The 16,879-nt window shown below is 37.9% G+C and overlaps 1 protein-coding gene across 2 annotated transcripts in view; it reads left to right on the forward strand.

The window, feature by feature from the left end:
• Window positions 1–14,506, forward strand: part of LOC130250606 (protein ELYS-like) — a 39,998-nt gene extending 25,492 nt beyond the window's left edge. For both annotated transcript variants that reach the window (XM_056486440.1, XM_056486439.1), the window contains exons 24-36: window positions 241–388; window positions 474–624; window positions 1,173–1,280; window positions 1,751–1,946; window positions 2,804–2,998; window positions 4,191–4,620; window positions 5,125–5,224; window positions 6,155–6,252; window positions 7,432–7,592; window positions 8,598–10,389; window positions 11,154–11,287; window positions 11,795–11,901; window positions 12,424–14,506. In XM_056486440.1, the coding sequence (XP_056342415.1) occupies window positions 241–388; window positions 474–624; window positions 1,173–1,280; window positions 1,751–1,946; window positions 2,804–2,998; window positions 4,191–4,620; window positions 5,125–5,224; window positions 6,155–6,252; window positions 7,432–7,592; window positions 8,598–10,389; window positions 11,154–11,287; window positions 11,795–11,901; window positions 12,424–12,613 (3,810 nt within the window). In that variant the 3' untranslated portion in view covers window positions 12,614–14,506. The remainder of the gene's footprint in view (window positions 1–240; window positions 389–473; window positions 625–1,172; window positions 1,281–1,750; window positions 1,947–2,803; window positions 2,999–4,190; window positions 4,621–5,124; window positions 5,225–6,154; window positions 6,253–7,431; window positions 7,593–8,597; window positions 10,390–11,153; window positions 11,288–11,794; window positions 11,902–12,423) is intronic.
• The last annotated feature ends 2,373 nt before the right edge of the window (window positions 14,507–16,879 follow it).

Below are 16,879 nucleotides of genomic sequence, written 5' to 3' on the forward strand. Positions count from 1 at the left end.
AATTTTTACGTTTTCATTTTTCCAACTAGTCTTCCTTACACTTATCCAAAACTAGCAGGTGAAATTGATGTGTACTCCTGGGGGGAACTTGGAGCTTGCTTGCTTGTCTCTGTGCAGTGGATTTGTTCTCCTTTGTCTGTAGAGCAAATTAAAGCCTTGGTTAGAAAGAGCAGGGATAGTTCTGTGCAGTGAGCTTCTGGGAAATTACTAAATTCTTGCTTTACACATTTCCTTTGTCAGAATGATCGTGATCCTCGCTTGAGAGAGAGAGCAGTTGCCAGAAATTCTCTATTAGACCAATATGGCAAAATCCTTCCCACAGTCCAAAGGAAGCTGGCAGTGGAGAGAGCCAAGCCGTACCGTTTGCCTTCATCAGTCTTAAGAGAAGGTGATTTTAGAGAAGGGAAATACAATGTGCAGCCAGCCATCACTTTGATTACACAAGGCTGATACTTTTCCCTCTTGCTTTACAGTCCCAAGGCCAAAGCCATTGTCAACAGCAGCAAGGCAAACTAATGCGGGAAATGTGCATACAAGAGCAACTTTCATCAGTAAGGTGTTGTCCAAGATTGGGGAAGTATGGTTCGGAAATGAGCAGAAAACAAATATCTCACAATATGATAGGTAAGCAGCCTTTAATAAAAGTTAGTCTTGAACAATGTGTTTGGATAGGGAGCTGGACAGAGAGTGGTAGGGGGAGAGAGAGAGAATTCAATTTGAATTGTGTTAGTTTTTTGGTGGGAAGATGCACATGAATAAAACTTTGTTTTGCTTTTTTGCACATACGTATGCATGTAACATCTAAGAATTCATCATAAGTAGTGTTTGGAGAGTTTTTCTGCTATGATAATCTTCTCTATACAAATACATGTATTTACATTATGGCAAATGTGTTTACAGCTGAAACTCAGTATTTTTGTCACTACTACGAAGCTGTTGCTGTACTGTTGTAGACTGTTGCTGTCTTTTATAGACTTGTTTGTGTGATCACATAGTAGTCTTTTGCCAGTTCCTGCTTGGTTATTTAAAAATAAGCAGAATTAAAGAGTGGAGAAGTGGCTCATAATTGTCAGGTGATTGTCCTACATGGGTTGTGGTTAAATAAACTTTAATTCTGGTATGGCTGGACTTTGATGGAATGAAAATCAATTTTGTTTACGTTTTCCTTCTAGTCCTAGAACTACAGAGCCAGCAGTCAGTGCGCATCCTCTCCCTGGTTCAGAGTTGCCTGATGCATTTCTTGGGACACCTATTACAAAACTTTCTCAAAAGTGTTCAAGGTATAGCAGATCTACAGACTTTATATTTCAAAATGGTATTGTTTATCGTGTATATACATGTGCATGTGTGTATGCTTTTTGTTTACCAAGGATTCTGTTGCATCTAGTTTTGTATCTTAAAGAAGTCATCAACTTAGGGACAGAATTAGGTGGACAATTTGAAATGGTCCCTGCATTGAAATGTAGGTGAATTTTCTCCACTGCTGAGAATTAGGTCACTTGTGCACCTTAAAATTGGGGTATTCTTATGTCAGGGATTTTGGAAATTAGAGATGAAATGTAAAGAAATGATGAAAAAATACCCCAAAGTGCCTGTGACTTGTTTCTGGGACTGATAAATCACTCCCACCAGTGAGGTTGTATTTCTTGTTCATCGAATGTTTTTGTTCTGCATCATTTGAGATGATCATAGTGTGCTTTTTTTTCATTTATTTATTGATGTTCCTAGTTTAAACTGTGTATTTTAACAGGTTGCTGGATTTGGTGGTTCGTCCTGTCCCTTCCTGCTCTGTGGCACAGGATGAGAGCCAGCAGTCCCCATGCAGGGCTTCTACTTCTTTTGTGGCATCCAGCCCCCTGAGATCAAAAACACATCGCTCCAGCTCCCAAAAGAATCTGCCAAGAGCATCAGAGTTGAATCTACTGGAAACTCCTCTTGTGGTCAAGGTTTGTATTTTAAAAACTCAGTAGCAAACAACTAAATGAAAATCTTCTGAGGTTTGTTTTAAGTGAAATCACCAAAATATTTAGTAGAAATGGTTTTGGATTGAAATTTTCAGTATGAATGTGGTTATTGTATACACAGCCCTTTTGGAAGCAGTAAGTTGGGAACAGTTTTTAAGCAAGGAACTTTAGTTCTCAGTTGATTGCAGTGGACAGCTTGTCCCACGGCTTTGTGAACTAAATTTATTTTCATTGTATGGAACAGCTAATGAAGTGTCATCCATATCAATGAACTAGTTTCATCCTCCTCTTTTGAAACCCTTTCATTACTGTAAAATAATCTGAGATAAGAACAGCTGAATGCTTCTACCTAAAGATAGGTAGGTATTTTTGCAGCAATTTCTTCTCTTTTGTGGAAGGGAATTCTTAGCTGATTAATTAGTGAAAAAGAAGTTGCGGCTGTTGCTTTCCAGAATTGCTGTCACATGCAGCATCTGAAAACACTGTTATGCAGAGTAGAGTTGAAATTGTGTGCCTTTTATAAGAGCAGTGTAGGAATTGTAAAAATCAGTGGGGTAGGGGATAACCTTGCAGAAAACAAGATGTCATGTCCTTATTTCCTTAAGAAGTAATTTTGAAAAGTAACTTCTGTGTTGTTGGCATTACAAAGGCAAACCAAGGGAACTGTAAAAAGCAAACATGTTGGTAGTTTTGGAATAAAACAGTGCAGAGGCAAAACTTTCTGCTGCTATATACCCAGTTCATAATTTAAGCTAATTTAATTTTTGTAATTTAAATACAGTCTTCTGTTTTGGAGATTTAACTGGTCTTAAATTAAGTGTTTTTATTTCTTTTCCTAGAGAGCTAAAGTTCTGGCCACATCTTCTGGTTTTCCTGGGTTTACTCCTCAGTCTATTCTCAGGTCCAGCCTTCGCACTACACCCCTAGCAACTCCCTCTGCATCCCCAGGACGATCAGTTACTCCTCCTCTACGAGCAAAGGAACCTAGAATATCTTTCAGGGAAGAGAGCTCACAAGCAAAGTGGACTGTTGGGGTAAGCTGGGCTGCAGTTAGTGAGTTTTGCAGATAATGCTGTGATTTAATTTAGACTTGAAAGTTGGCCAAAACTCCTTATGCTGAGAATCTGGATTGTGAATGAGAATGGCAGAATTTGGTCCAAAAAATTGTGTTGTGCTAGACATTTTATATCATGTTCTTGCAGGAACATACTCATAATGAACATCAGGGACCTTGGTGGGTTTTATTCAGATGTTGTTAGGATCTCTCGTTTTTCAGAATGTTAGTTCACCTTTCAGCTGTACCTTTTCAAATGGTAGTGTTGCAAGAAAGTAAGGAATCTAGATGGAGCCTCTTGTTTGAGTTTGTTAAATTTTGCAAATTGAACATCTGGGAAAGTAACAAAAGTCTTAAAGATGCATTGACGTTCAACCTGTCTTTTTGCAATGTGGGTTTACTTAAAAGATGATAAAAAGACACTCCTGATTAAGAGAACTGTCGTGTTTTGTTCTCTCAGTGCTAAAGTTCTCACGTTTGCTTCTTGCATTACACCAGGGATAGCATCCATGTAGTTTTCAAGTGCAGTGGGTCCATCTGATCAGCTATGGTCCCTTCTGCTCCTGCAGCTGTGTAGCTGGATTCTGTGGTTCAGCCCATCAGGCAGTTGCCAGCATAATGTACCCAAATCAGGGGTACAACAGGGGCATGTGCTGCTATTCCATGTATGAGTAGTTCATCTGTGTTACAAGGAGCTACTCAATTGTAACAAGATGTGCTCTCCCCTGTATGATAATTCTTACTAATATGAGCACCAGATTAATTGACTTGTTCCACGCCGCAGGCATAGTTGAACACCATCATGTTTTAGTAGTGCATATGTGTTGAAAGGGCAAGCATAAAATAGAGAAATCTTGAGTTAGGATTTTATTAGGCAAAGCTTTGTCTTCCTGAAAACATACTAGTAAATCCAATGAAGAGCCTTTATGAGCAAGACTGATTTAAACTTCATTCTTCAATGTAATGGAAACTCAATAAGCAATCTAAAGTGTGATTAATTTTTACACTTGGTATTATATATAAGATAGTGCTAGAATGAGAACTAATTTTTCATTGCCTCACTAAGGGGACACATCTAACTTAGAAGTATCAGTGTTTGTTGGATTTTTTTTGTTTTGCTTCTACAAAAAGCAGACTTATGTTGCTGATCTGAACTTTTTTTTATTTTTTAGGTGACAGAAGATGATAAAGCACTCTTTGAAGCTTCATCTGAGCATCATCATGGCTTGGTGGAGGATGCTTGGTCTGAAAGTAGAGCTAAACCAACTCTGTTTACTCTGAGCAATCCTGAGGATGATCGTGCTGAATTGCAGGGGTCTTTAGAAAGCATTCCTGGGGATAATTTGGAGAAGATGGATGTCAGCAAGGAAAATAGTAACTTGTCTGTCAGATCAGACCAGACTACTTTGGAGTATCATGATGCAAAATCACCTGGTGATTTTGAAGATGATGTCATCTTTATAGCTGCTAAACCGGCTAATTCTTCCACTGAAGAAACAGTTGATGTTCAAGAATTGGAGAAGGAGGAAGAAAGTGAAATGGTTGAAGATAAACCTTTGCAGATGAAACAACTGGATCCTTCAGGACGAAGAAAAGAAGCAGGTGTGTTTCGTCCTGTAATAACCTAAGTTTATGAATTTTTCAAATGTCTTGAATTACTGATGAGTGCAGCAGTTAATGATGAGTTTTCACAAGCACCCTAGGCTTTTAAAATTTTCAATGTTATAAGTCCTTTTTAGGTATTCTGGACCTTATGAATGTTTGCTTTCCTTGGCTGACATTTTTTTGTGTAGTTGCAGCTGAAAGGCAACAGTATGGGAGTTTTGAAAGGGATATATGTTTGAAACTTTGGCTTCTGGTTATGTTTTTGGGGTACATCTATAACTTGTAGGATTTTTACATTGTTTGACTGAAATCATGCATTAGGCTTCTTGTTCTTCTGGAAAGAATACAGGCCATCTGTGCATTTGAAGTCTTGGTAGCAGTATTTTGTTAAGTCCCTGTCATAGATGAAATGCATAAAGGATCACTTTAAGCTCATATTATAGTTTGAAAGAAGTGATGTTGAGTGCAACAGTGAAGTCATCCATCTCTTCGTTTTTATAGGATTTGTGGAAGAATCAAATGCTGAATGTCATACCCTTCCTGAGCATAAGTTGGTGTTTAAAGCTGCTGAGGCTGCAACTTCTGGGTCTGGAAATGAAGGGTGAGCTTATGAAGTAGATACATCTTTAGGTTCACATGACATATAGTTTCTGGCTTTTCTGTGTTTGAAAACTGATTTTGTCCTGGGATTAGTTCTTTCCTGTGTTCTTATATGTAAGGGCCTGTCTATTCTGTTCTGTTTATGAGCAAAAGTAATCTAGCATGATTGTAATGCATACTAGCTGTCTGTTTGAGCCTGTTTTCTCAAATCATTGCAGACCCCAGAGTATGATGGTAAAGACTTCATTCAACAGTCCTGTACAGACCTTATGAGAGTTACTAAGCAGTTACTGTGAACATATAAGCCCTATTTTTTTCTGAAAATTACGTAGTGAAAAAGGAATCCTGAGATTCCTGTAACTTCAGTGGGTATATTAGGGAGTTTGAGTTTTTTCTGACAGTATTTTTTGCACTTATTTCCTGTTTTCTGTGTGTGCTCAACTAGCATTTATTTGTTTATGGAAAAGGGAAGCTGTTTTCTCATCAGGTACTTTAAAAGCCACAGTTGCTGAGTGATAAAGACAATGTCAGCAATGAGAGAGCTCTTAATTTCAAGTGGTAACTTTCACCTCTACTGACTTGTTCAGTTGGTTCTCAACCTCTATTATTGTAGTTGTCCTCTTTCTACAGAAGACAAGTTCTGCATTATTCTATGATACACCTCTGTTACATTGTTATCTAGTGTTGGATAGCTGGAAAGAATGTTAAGTACTTGATTCATTGCATAAAATAAGTTATAAAATGAATTGCAAATTGAGTCACAAACTGAATATGTTGATAGAGGAATTTATAATGTTTCTTGTATTTTATTTTTTTTTTAAAAATTCACGTTTTGAAACGTGAAGATTTTACAGTGAGAAAGTAACTTGTAAAGCTCTTAAAGGTTTTTTTTCAAGCTTTATGATTAATTTCTCTCTTTCTTTTCATGAAGTGAAACAACCTACCAGAAGTCTGAAATGGCCTCTTCATCAGAAGAAAAAGTTAAAACAAGTCCACAGCTCCCTGAATCCCGAGAGGCAGACAGTGAATGTATGTTGGAAATGTTCTCTGTGTTAGGGTAGCAGAGCTCCTCAAATGAAACGTGTAGCTTGCCCTACCACTGTAGGTGTCTTAGATTGAAATAGAAGTAGCATGTTACTACTAAGTTTCATTAAACTATAGAAAGAACATCCTCCTTAAAGAAAGTCCTTGTAGAAAGTGCAGGGTGAATCTTTTCGTTCTTGATCAAAGTATTGAGATGCTGGTAGAATTTAAAGTATTGTAAGGAGATATCAGTATTTATTTTAATGTTGTGCATCACTACTGATTTGTATGCCATGGCATCTGCTGCTTGATTTACTGTTTTAAAAGATGATGCATCCTCAGTATTCAGACTGAAGCAACTATCTACCAGTGTGCCTTTCCAGACACATTTTCCTCTCTTGTTCCCCTCAATGGACTTGACAGCTAATTTTCTCCTCCTCCTTTCTTGCTGTGGGGCTGCATCCTTTACCTGATCTAGAGTTGTCACAGTTTAAACCCTGTTGATAGCTAAGCCCTACACAGCCACTCACTCATTTCCCCTGTATGAATGGGGGAGAGAATCAGAGAGCTAAAGGTGAGAAAACTCATGGGTTGAGATAAAGACACCTCAGCAAAAGGGGAAAGCAAAAGTCTTTCATACAAGTCAAGCAAAACAATTCGTTCACCACTTCCTGTTGTCAGGCAGGTGTTCAGCCATCTCCAGAAAAGCTGGAAGATGGGTCATGGGAAGACAAACACCATAACTTTGAATGTCTCCTGGTTCTTTCTTCTTTCACCTGCCTTTTATGCTGAACGTGATGCCATATTTTATGGGATGTCAGCTGTCCTGGCTGTGTCCCCTCCCATCTCCTTGTGCACCCCCAGCCCACTCACTGCTGGCTTGGTGTGAGAAGCAGAAAAAGCCTTGGCTCTGTGTAGGTGCTGCTCAGCAGTGGCTGAAACATCCCTGTTACCAACATTGCCTTCAGCACAAATCCAGAATAGAGCAGTACCAGCTACTATGGTTAGAGAGTTAACTATCTCAGACAAAACCAGCACAATAGTTCTAGCTTTTGGAGAAAGCCCAATGTATGTGGCAGGATGAAACACCATATTGTTGGCTCTTGCTAGCTCTGTTACTTCTTTTTGCTTAGACTTATGTCATTTATATAAAGGTTAAGGTAAAATTACATAAATCTCTTCTAGCTGTGATAAGTATCCATGACAGTGAGGACATGGTCAGTACTCCATCTGAAAATCGCCTTGAGGACAAGCATGTGGATTTACCTGGAGAATGTAACCCTGAAGTTGCTGAAATTGAAGAAGGCCCTGTTTCTAGCAATACTCCAAAAACTGAGGAAATTAATGTAAGTAAACTATTTTCCCGTTTTCTACAAAATTGAAAATTGAGGACAGACCTGTTCTACTGACAATTAGGAGACACTCAAAAATGTGTCTGTTTCTTGAGCTGCTTAACAAAAGTTGAAAACCTCAGTGTTGTAAGGGCAGATATGCTTTTCTCTTCTGCATTTTCTGTTCCTATAACATGAATGGAACCTGTTAAGACTTAGGCCTTTGAGAGCAAACAAAACCAAAATAAAAGCCTAAACTGTTTTTTAAACATCTAGTCATTAATTTGATTTAATTGAATTCAAGCTTTTCTATTTTATTTTTAAAAAGTAGATTTAATGTTAAAGACAATAGGAAAGTTACAGGAGTGCTGCTTCTTTGTACTGGTAACCGTTTACCAAATGACAAAAAGATGACAAAACCTCAGAATTATTTAGGTGCTTCAGAACTGTACTGTTTGCTCCTTCTTAACACAGACAGAATTCCCATAATGAGCTCATTTTGGTGTCAAGGTATTTCTTCAAGCAATGGAAGTATTTATAGAGTGTGTGTTATCTCATGCAATCTGAGTGACTTCTCAAAGTGTAGTGTTGTTGGATGTGATACCTGGCCAGTCCAAGTCCTGCAGTCAGAACTATCATGACTGAAGCCTTAAGCATTGGGGACCCAATTGTATTTTACCCTGTTGGAGGCAGGGACTGTGGAGCAGTGCAGAGGCACTGCAATGGGATGATCAGTGCTGGTTGTGTACACAGCTTGTGTTGGGAAACTGCTCCTGGCCATGGGTGGTGGCAAATGGTCAGTTCTGAACAGAAATCCCAGAAACAGAGCATGTGAATTGCACACAGGGACTGCTCTGATCTCTGTGCTCAAATACATAAACTCTCAGCTGTAGTACAAAAGCATGTTGTTTCACAGTCAGGTGTGATCTTAAAGGAGCTGTCCTCATTTTCATCTAGCTTAGTGTGAAATTAGTCTGTTTGGTATTGAATAAAGTATTAATAGACATTTTTTAACTTTAGGTTATAGAAGATACCTCAGAACCAGCACCTGAAACATCACCATATAGTGAGCTAGATCCATCAAGAGATCTTCATTATAACTATGAAAATATAGAGCAACAGTTTGCATGTGATTTGCCTGATAATAAAGATAGTGAATGTGATGCAGCTGAGGGAGATGGAGACGTTTATCTATCTCAGAGTAATTTTACCTTAGTTTTGGAAGGAGAAGAAGGGGAAGCAGAGATGGGAGACCCTACATCAGTAGATGCTTCTAAACCTGATGTCACAACAACAGAAGAAAAGCCTGTGATCCATTTAGAAGATACTGAAAGCCAGGAACATGTTACAAACTCAGTGTCCACTGTAACTGGTGATCAGGAATCTCACAATATTGCAGAGTCACTCCCATATGTGCCTGAACCTATTAAGGTTGCCATTGCTGAGAACTTACTGGATGTAATCAAAGACACAAGAAGTAAAGAATTTACATCTGAAGTTGTAGAACAATCTATTCATGAAACCATAGGTAAAAAGGTAACTAGATTCCAGAAGGCGAAAGCTCCCTTAACACCTGTGCTAGAAGCAGTGGGAGAGGAAACCAGCAGACATCATTATGGCATTGCTCCAAGAACACGCACAAGGGGACAGCTGAGTAGAAGTCCAGGTGTTCTGTCAGCAGGCACTCAGCAGCTGCTGAAGACAGACAGCCCAGCTCTGCTTGGACTGTCTCCTCGGAGAAGTACCAGGCGAACAAAAGAAGCGTCTGAGACTCCCAGACTCCAAACAGAGGAAAGTGCTCAAGAGGAGCAAATACCTGTGACACCTGTTACTCCTAGGAGAGGTAGGAAACCTAAACTGTCTAATTTGGAAAAAACAGAAAGCAGCCATTCTGATGCACAAACCATGTCTGACAGTACACGGCCTGTTACTCCCAGAAGAGGATTGAGGAGAGCAAAGGAAGCTGCATCTGAACTCCAAGAAGGGGTTAATGAGGAAACACCTCTTGCTGAAGGCAGCATTATTGCTCCTCTCACTTCCAGAAGGACTAAAGGAGGAAAAAATTCAGCTGGAAATCTGGAAACTAGCAAGACTGACACTGATCATAAAGTAAAAAAAGCAGTCAGTCCCAGTAGAAGTACAAGAAAATTGAAAAGCTTTAATTTACAGTTTACTGAAGATACTGTCAAGGATCAACAGGTGCAGCTTAGTGACCAACCCCTTTTACCTGTGCCAAGTAAAAGAGGCAGAAGAAGAAAGATTAGTTTATCAGAAGTTTCAGAGAATTCTGATCTTGACGTGTCTAAATCATCACTTCCTCAAACAGAATTTAAACTTCCTGTCACGCCTAGAAGAAGTGCTAGGAAGGCAGCACAAAACCTCTTGGCAGACCCAGAGCCTACCTCTTCTCAGGAAGACATCCATTCAGGTGTGAAAGTAGAAGTCCTTGATACTCCTAAAAGAAGAACTCGAAAAGTGCCACATGAGAATCCAGAACAAGTGGATACTCATGAGCAAACTCCTGCAGAGGCAAGCGAGGAGCCAGCTACACCCAGGACTACCGTAAGGACAGGGCGTCGGGGCAGGAAGAGGAGATCAATGTCTGAGGAGACTTCCCAAGGACCTGGTGGCAGTCCTTTGCTGCTTGAAGACATAAACCCCTCAGGACCTGGTCAGACATCAAGAGCTCTGACAGATCGTGTTACAAGAACCAGATCCCGCAGGACTGCCGTCCATGAGAAACTGTCTGTTGGGGAAAATGAGGCTTTCCTTTTCTCTCCTCCTCTCACAAAGCTGACAAAGAAATTTGAAGGTAGGTGCACTATGTTTGTATGGAAAATGGGGCATATCCTCTTCTCTAAACCACAGAAAACAAGCTGTGAGGATGGCTTTAAGTATTGTAAAGAATGTAAGCATGCAGAAAAGAAAAACTTGCCAAGAGGCAGTTCATCTTTTGGCTTAAGTCCGTGTGACTGCCTGCTTAGTTTTGGTAGAAACAGATTATGAAGCTCATCTAAGCCGTGAAATTAAATTTAAGCTGTATTTCTGTAAGGAACTTAATTTCTGTCAGATCTTGAAAACCAGAGGTTATTTGTGAGTATGTGATTGCCATCCCTTCCCCCCAAAACCAGAAATAAAGGATGTGTGCTTCCAAATTCTGTTCAGTTTTCAAGTTCAGATGAGCTGCATCTTGCAGCACACCGTACAGCTGTTTAATTATGTGATTCTTTTTTTTACTATGTCAGTGAAATTAGTGTACACAGGAGTCTTTTTAATTAGGTACATGATAAATTTTTTTGAGATGTGTAAGGACTGTTGATGACTCTGGAATATATCTTTGATTATTTAGTTTCAGGTAAAATCACTACACTGGCTTAATTTTGTTTCACTATTTATGGTAAAAGAATGAATCCCAAGAGGCGGTTACTAGGGGGAAAAATACCTTTGAATGGAATGTTTATAAAGCTGATTGGATCTTTATTTTGGGAAGCTATTGTGCTCTTACTTGTCAGCTGTAATTTAGTATTACTGTCCCTCATGTATAGTGGATGTGCTAACAATGCATTGTCGTTTTAGCTGGAAAAACAGACCATCCTGTGCAGTTGAAGGATTTAGACCCGGATTTGTCTTCTCAATTTGTCTTTTCACCCCCACTATTGAGGTCAAGGAGAAAAACTGTAGCTAGCATTTCCCGGATTGTGAAAGAAGTGGTAAGTGAAAACTCCAGTTCTCCTATGTTCTTGATTTGAATTCTGTACCATTTTTTGAGATCATGTTTTGCAATGCTTTGCCTTTTTCATTGGAAGCATACCTAAAAAGAGCTTTAAATGAATCAGCTAAAAATTTTATTGGGTTTTTTTTTGTTTGTTTGTTTGTTTGTTTGTTTGTTTGTTTTTTGGTTTTTGGTTTTTGGGGTTTTTTTCATAAAAACTAGCTACAAAAGTCAATTTTGAATCTATGTAAATCAAGAACTGATAAATTCTGTTTTAAAAAAAGGCACAGTAGCTCTCTTTAAACTTACTTGGTATGTTACCTGTTAATTTCAGAATTTTAATTTTTGGGATGGTAAAATAATTTGATGTGGAGGGTTTGTTTTTGCAAACAAAAGAGTACTTTTGGAAATAACTTTGGCATGATTTTTTAATGAAAAAAAAATTATGCTTCCATAGAAGTCTAAGAACTTGTTCATGAGTAACATTTTTGTTGTCTTAACATAGGAGCTTCCAGCTAAAGAGGAAGAGGATACCAAATCCATAGAGTCTGGGGAAAAGCAAAAATTGAAGAGAGGTAGAACTCCAAAATCAAAAATGAAGAAAGCAAGCAAGTATGAAATAAGTTTTTAACAGTTATTTGCATTATTTAATGTGATGGTGATTCAACTGTAAAGTACCTAACTACTTCTTCCTCACTTGGCTGTGCAGCTCTTCTCTCTCACTCTATCAGACTGTCCAGCTTGCTGATCTAATAGGCGCCTTTTCCCCATTTAAGGGTTTGGTTTGGTCATGGAAATGGAAGAGAAAGCGAATAGGAAAGGACAGGTGGATACTAATTGCAGTGGTGACTTAGCAAGGCTCTTATATTGTCTTATTCTACCTTATGAAACCGCACTCTTCCAGTTTAGTTTCTCATGCAAGGTGGGAAGTGGCCAGACAGTGAGTAAAGGGAATGAAAGCAAAACAAACGTTATTTATGTACCTTTTCTGCTTTGATTCTACAAAGGAAGATTTCTGATTTCTACAAACATACCCATGCATTTTTTTAAATTGATTTTGGAATTCCATGTTAGTTTTCTCCTTAAATACTGTTAGTAATGAAAAATCAATTTGATGCCTGTCCTTCTTTTCAGAACCACAAAAGAAGGTGCTTGGTCACCTCCACCAGTCGAAATAAAATTCATCTCTCCTTTTGGAAGTCCAGTGGATGGAACAAAAGCTAAACAGAAAGAAACTACAGAGGCAGCAGGGAAGACCTTAAGAAAGAACAAAAAAAGACTGTCTAATTTTCCAAAGCCAGTTGTGCGTCGGAAGATGCTGTAACTGTTTTTTTAAGTTTATAATGTACACCACTGTTTGTAAAGTCATCAAAATTGTGTGAATTAGTAAAAAGAAGAAAAATCATCAAATTTGGAAGAGATAATTTATATAAATTATTGTAAAATTTCATAAAAAATGGTCTTCAGTAAGTAACTCCATATGGAGTGTGATTTCCTCAGTCAATGCAGTTTTCTATTTTATATTAAGACTTCATACATTTATATAATATGTAAATACAGCTTATTTTAGGAATGGTAAATAAAAGTGTATACTTCTCAATGTGCTCACTGTCTGTTAGCTTTTTGAGGGAATATTGGGTTGAATGACCTGTCTTGCTCAGAACTTTTAATGCTGGTTTGTGAGAGTTACAGACTCTCAAAAGTGATTCCAAAAGCTTTTTAAAAGTTAGTTTAGAATTCTTGTAACAAGTAAACATTTTAAACATACTAGTTTTAATTTTTAAATTATGTTTGACCTTCTGGCACAAATAATTGGACTTAGAATACAAACTGGTAATTCCTTACATTCACGGTTAAGTTGTACTGTATTGAAGTCAGAATGTAAACAATTGTGTTTTAAGCTGTGCAATATTTTGTTTGTATTTGTCTTAAACTTTGGGAAAGCTGCTCTTTAGTTCATAAAATCAGATCACACCTCAGGTGTGTCATTATTTCTTTAAATTTGTTGTCAGCAAAAAGTACATATGGTGTGATGCTTACAATAGCATATCAGATTTAAAGGGATACTACCCAGATACTTTGAAATTTGAACCAAAATTATTTTCATAATATGACTGCTACTATAATTGAAATACTTACTGTCTGTAAAAATACTTTGCAGTATTTGAAACCTGCATATCACAGCACTGAAAACCTGATGGTAAAGCCTATATGATAATCTGAAAAAGGTACAAAAATGTACAGAAATCTTAGTTACAAACCGTATTTTTGAATAATTATTTCATTAACAGTCTTGAGTCAAGGAGTATATGTCCCTATAAAGTTTCAATTTGTATAAATAAAGTCACAAACCTATTCTTTTAAAAGCAGACATGGAAGTATTATTTTGATGTGCAGTCTTTCAGACAATGGATTATTTTTCTGTATGTTAATTTATATATGGATGCAACTTTGAAGACTACATAATGGTGGAACCTAATATTAAACTTTTCAATTAGTAAAAACTACTGCAGTTATTTTAAGACATAAGTTATTTATTAACTAATAGCTTGTACATAATGAATGTATTAATAACAGGATAACTTGCGAAAGAAGATTTTTCTGGGGCTGTGATTTTTCTATCTCAGAACAAATCGTTCTAGAGAAGCAATTGCATGCACATGAATAGTTTTCTCTTTGGGGAAGTATTCATGACTGAATGAAAGCTTAAAAAACGTCAAATGTTTAAAATGTGAAAGTGGCAGTAAATTGAGACCTTTGAGTCAAGGTAGTAATTATTTTCTCTGTATTTTGTACTTGAATGACTATAAATATGGTCAAAGAGGAAAGGGAAGGGAAGTTTAGCAATATTTTTTTAAAGGTCAAATTTTCAAAATTGGAATAGAATACAGATGGCAAATCTGATTTTTATAGTGTGCAAGAGTATTTGTAAAATACTCTGATTATTGTCAAATGGATTTGACTGATGAAATGTTAGTGAATATTGCTTAATAGGGTTTTAACACATTTCTGTCATTTATACTTCTATATATGTATATTTTTTTGGTATGAAAATTAATTAGAGCAAATGAAAATACAGTGTTAGCTGCTTTTATTAGTTTTTAGTGCCTATTTTATTTACACCTCACCTAAAATATCCTTATTTGTTTGTGCTTAGGTAGAAAGTAAGCAATATCAAAAGACAATTGGCATTAAATTTAATAACTTTCTAAAGGTTTGCCATTTTCCAGTAATTTTTTACTTAAGAAGAGTTTTAATTATGTGTTGAAATACTCTTTTTTCCCCTTTCTTTGTAACTCTGATTCAGTGCATAGTTCCTAGTGCTGACCAGTTTCCCAAGGAGCAGTTTAAAAAGGAGTGTGAGCATAATGTGTGGGAGTGGGAGCTGAGAAATTTGAAGGACTCAGAAGGAAATGGAAGCAATACCAGACACTGTGACTATGTATAGAGCCTGAGTAAAGGAAGAAGCTGGGGAACAGTGTTAAGGCACCAGCTCAAGGATGGGTTTATAATGAAGTGGAGAAAATAGACTTCATGTGGGTGCTTTCTGTGTAGGCTTGCTACATATGTGAAGGATGAGTGAAAAGATTTGCAGCTGTTTGCACATGGGTCTGAGAGGGAGAGAATAGTAGTGGCAGAGAAGGGCAGGAGGAGCCTGTGAGAAGGAGATGGGATGCCTCGTGGTGGTGGATGCATGCAGGAAACTGGGGGCATAGAGCTGCAATTTTCTTGCAAACAAGGTGGGAATTTCACAGGAACTACTGCTGGTTGCTAAATAGAGCATTCTGAAGTTTTTCTGTAGGAAAGTAATTCCTTGAAGGGTGTATGTTTTTATCCCCTAAAGAAGTGCTGGATGGCTAAAAGCTGAAGGCAGATTGTGCTGTACCTTTGGGGTATAACCCCCCAGAAAACACTGCAAGGTTGACCACTTTGGGACAGCAGAATCCTAGCTTTCAGGAAGAACAAAATGGGGAGCAATGACAGATTTTATTTCCAGGAAGCACACAGAAGGTTATATTAGTGATGGGATTATGAATAACATTAAGGGCTGTTGTTAGAAGGTATTTGGTAAAGAAAATTAATGTTACAGTGGAAATGGTTCTCTTGAGTTACCTCAAAAACTTTTTTTTCTTCAGATATTTATAAGCTAAAGCTGATGAAAGTATTCATTCCAGGTTGTAACACAAAGGAGAGTTAAATCTATTTAACTTTCAATAGCCACTCAGTGCTTGAAGTGCTAATTGATTCGTGTTGACTTTGTTTATTTGCCTTAATATTTCTATATGTCCAGTGTGCAAGTAAGGGCACAGATAACTAATCCCCCATCAGAACTTCCTCTCATGGAAGACTACTCTCAGGGTTGTCAGTGCAATAAATTTGCTGCAATTTCATTACTTCCCATGTAACTAATGCATATCAAAGTTGTTGATTTCTGGTGAGAAAAAAAAAGAAGCTGTAAGTAGAAAACAATCGACATTTTCTCGTGAATAGTTAGGCAATGCTTGCAACAGATTAGTCTAGGCCAGTCTGAAAATACTGAAATAATAGAATTTTAGGTAATAGAACAATGTTTTTGTACTATTGTTGTCTCTTCAAACTTCTGGGTTACCCTTCCAGGAATGCTTTTTTCACCAAAGTAGTCAAGATGAGTCTCTTTGATATGCTTGAAGATAAATGTTGTGTGGTTCCTGTTAAAGCTGTTCCTAAAATAAAAATGCATTTTTCAGCACTGGGCTGTGTGGATGACCAGTATGTGATGTAGAGGGAAAAATGCAGGTTATGGTTACTGATGTATCCATTCAGGTCAGATTCTCCTTGGCTGTGTCATGACTCAGAGCAGGCATATGTGCTGTGCATTACTGCAGAACTTGGATTAAACCTGAAGTGAAACATTAATTATTAGTGAGTGACTGCTTGCTTGTATTTTGATACTACAGCTGGGATTTAAATAACATTGAGAGAAGGATGCAGGAGGTGGGTGTGTGATTTCTGTGAAAACCAACAGCACAAGCATGTATGACCCCAAGAGTCCAAGGCACAGGGAAAACCTTTGCTTTTGATCTGACCTGTTGTGTTTTGTGACCATGGTGTCTTCCTGAAAGAACAAGAACGGTGTGCTCATCTCAGCAGGACCCAACAGTTACATGGGCCAGGTAAGATCTTGTTCAAAGAACCAACTAAAATCAGTTTTTGCTAATACGCTGTTTTAAGACTGCTCAGGTTTTTTTATCTCTCCTTATTAGCATTAACCTAAGTATAATACATATGTCTGGTGTTAATTGGTTTGAAGTGGTACATAGCATTTCCTACATTTCTGTCATCCTGGCACTGAACACTGAAATGTAACATATGCTCTCACACAGAATCACAGGATAAACTGAGTTGGAAGGGACCTACAGGGATCATCAAAGTCCCCATCCTGGCTCTGCACAGCACCATCCCCAAGAGTCACCATGTGCCTGAGAGCGTTGTCCAAACATTTCCTGAGCTCTGTCAGGCTGATGCTGTGACCCCTTCCCTGGGGAGTTGTTCCAGTGCCCAGCCACTCTGGGTGAAGAACCTTTTCCTAATACGTAGGGGGCCTAAACTT

Source organism: Oenanthe melanoleuca, chromosome 3 (assembly GCF_029582105.1).
Source record: "Oenanthe melanoleuca isolate GR-GAL-2019-014 chromosome 3, OMel1.0, whole genome shotgun sequence".
NCBI lineage: Eukaryota > Metazoa > Chordata > Aves > Passeriformes > Muscicapidae > Oenanthe > Oenanthe melanoleuca.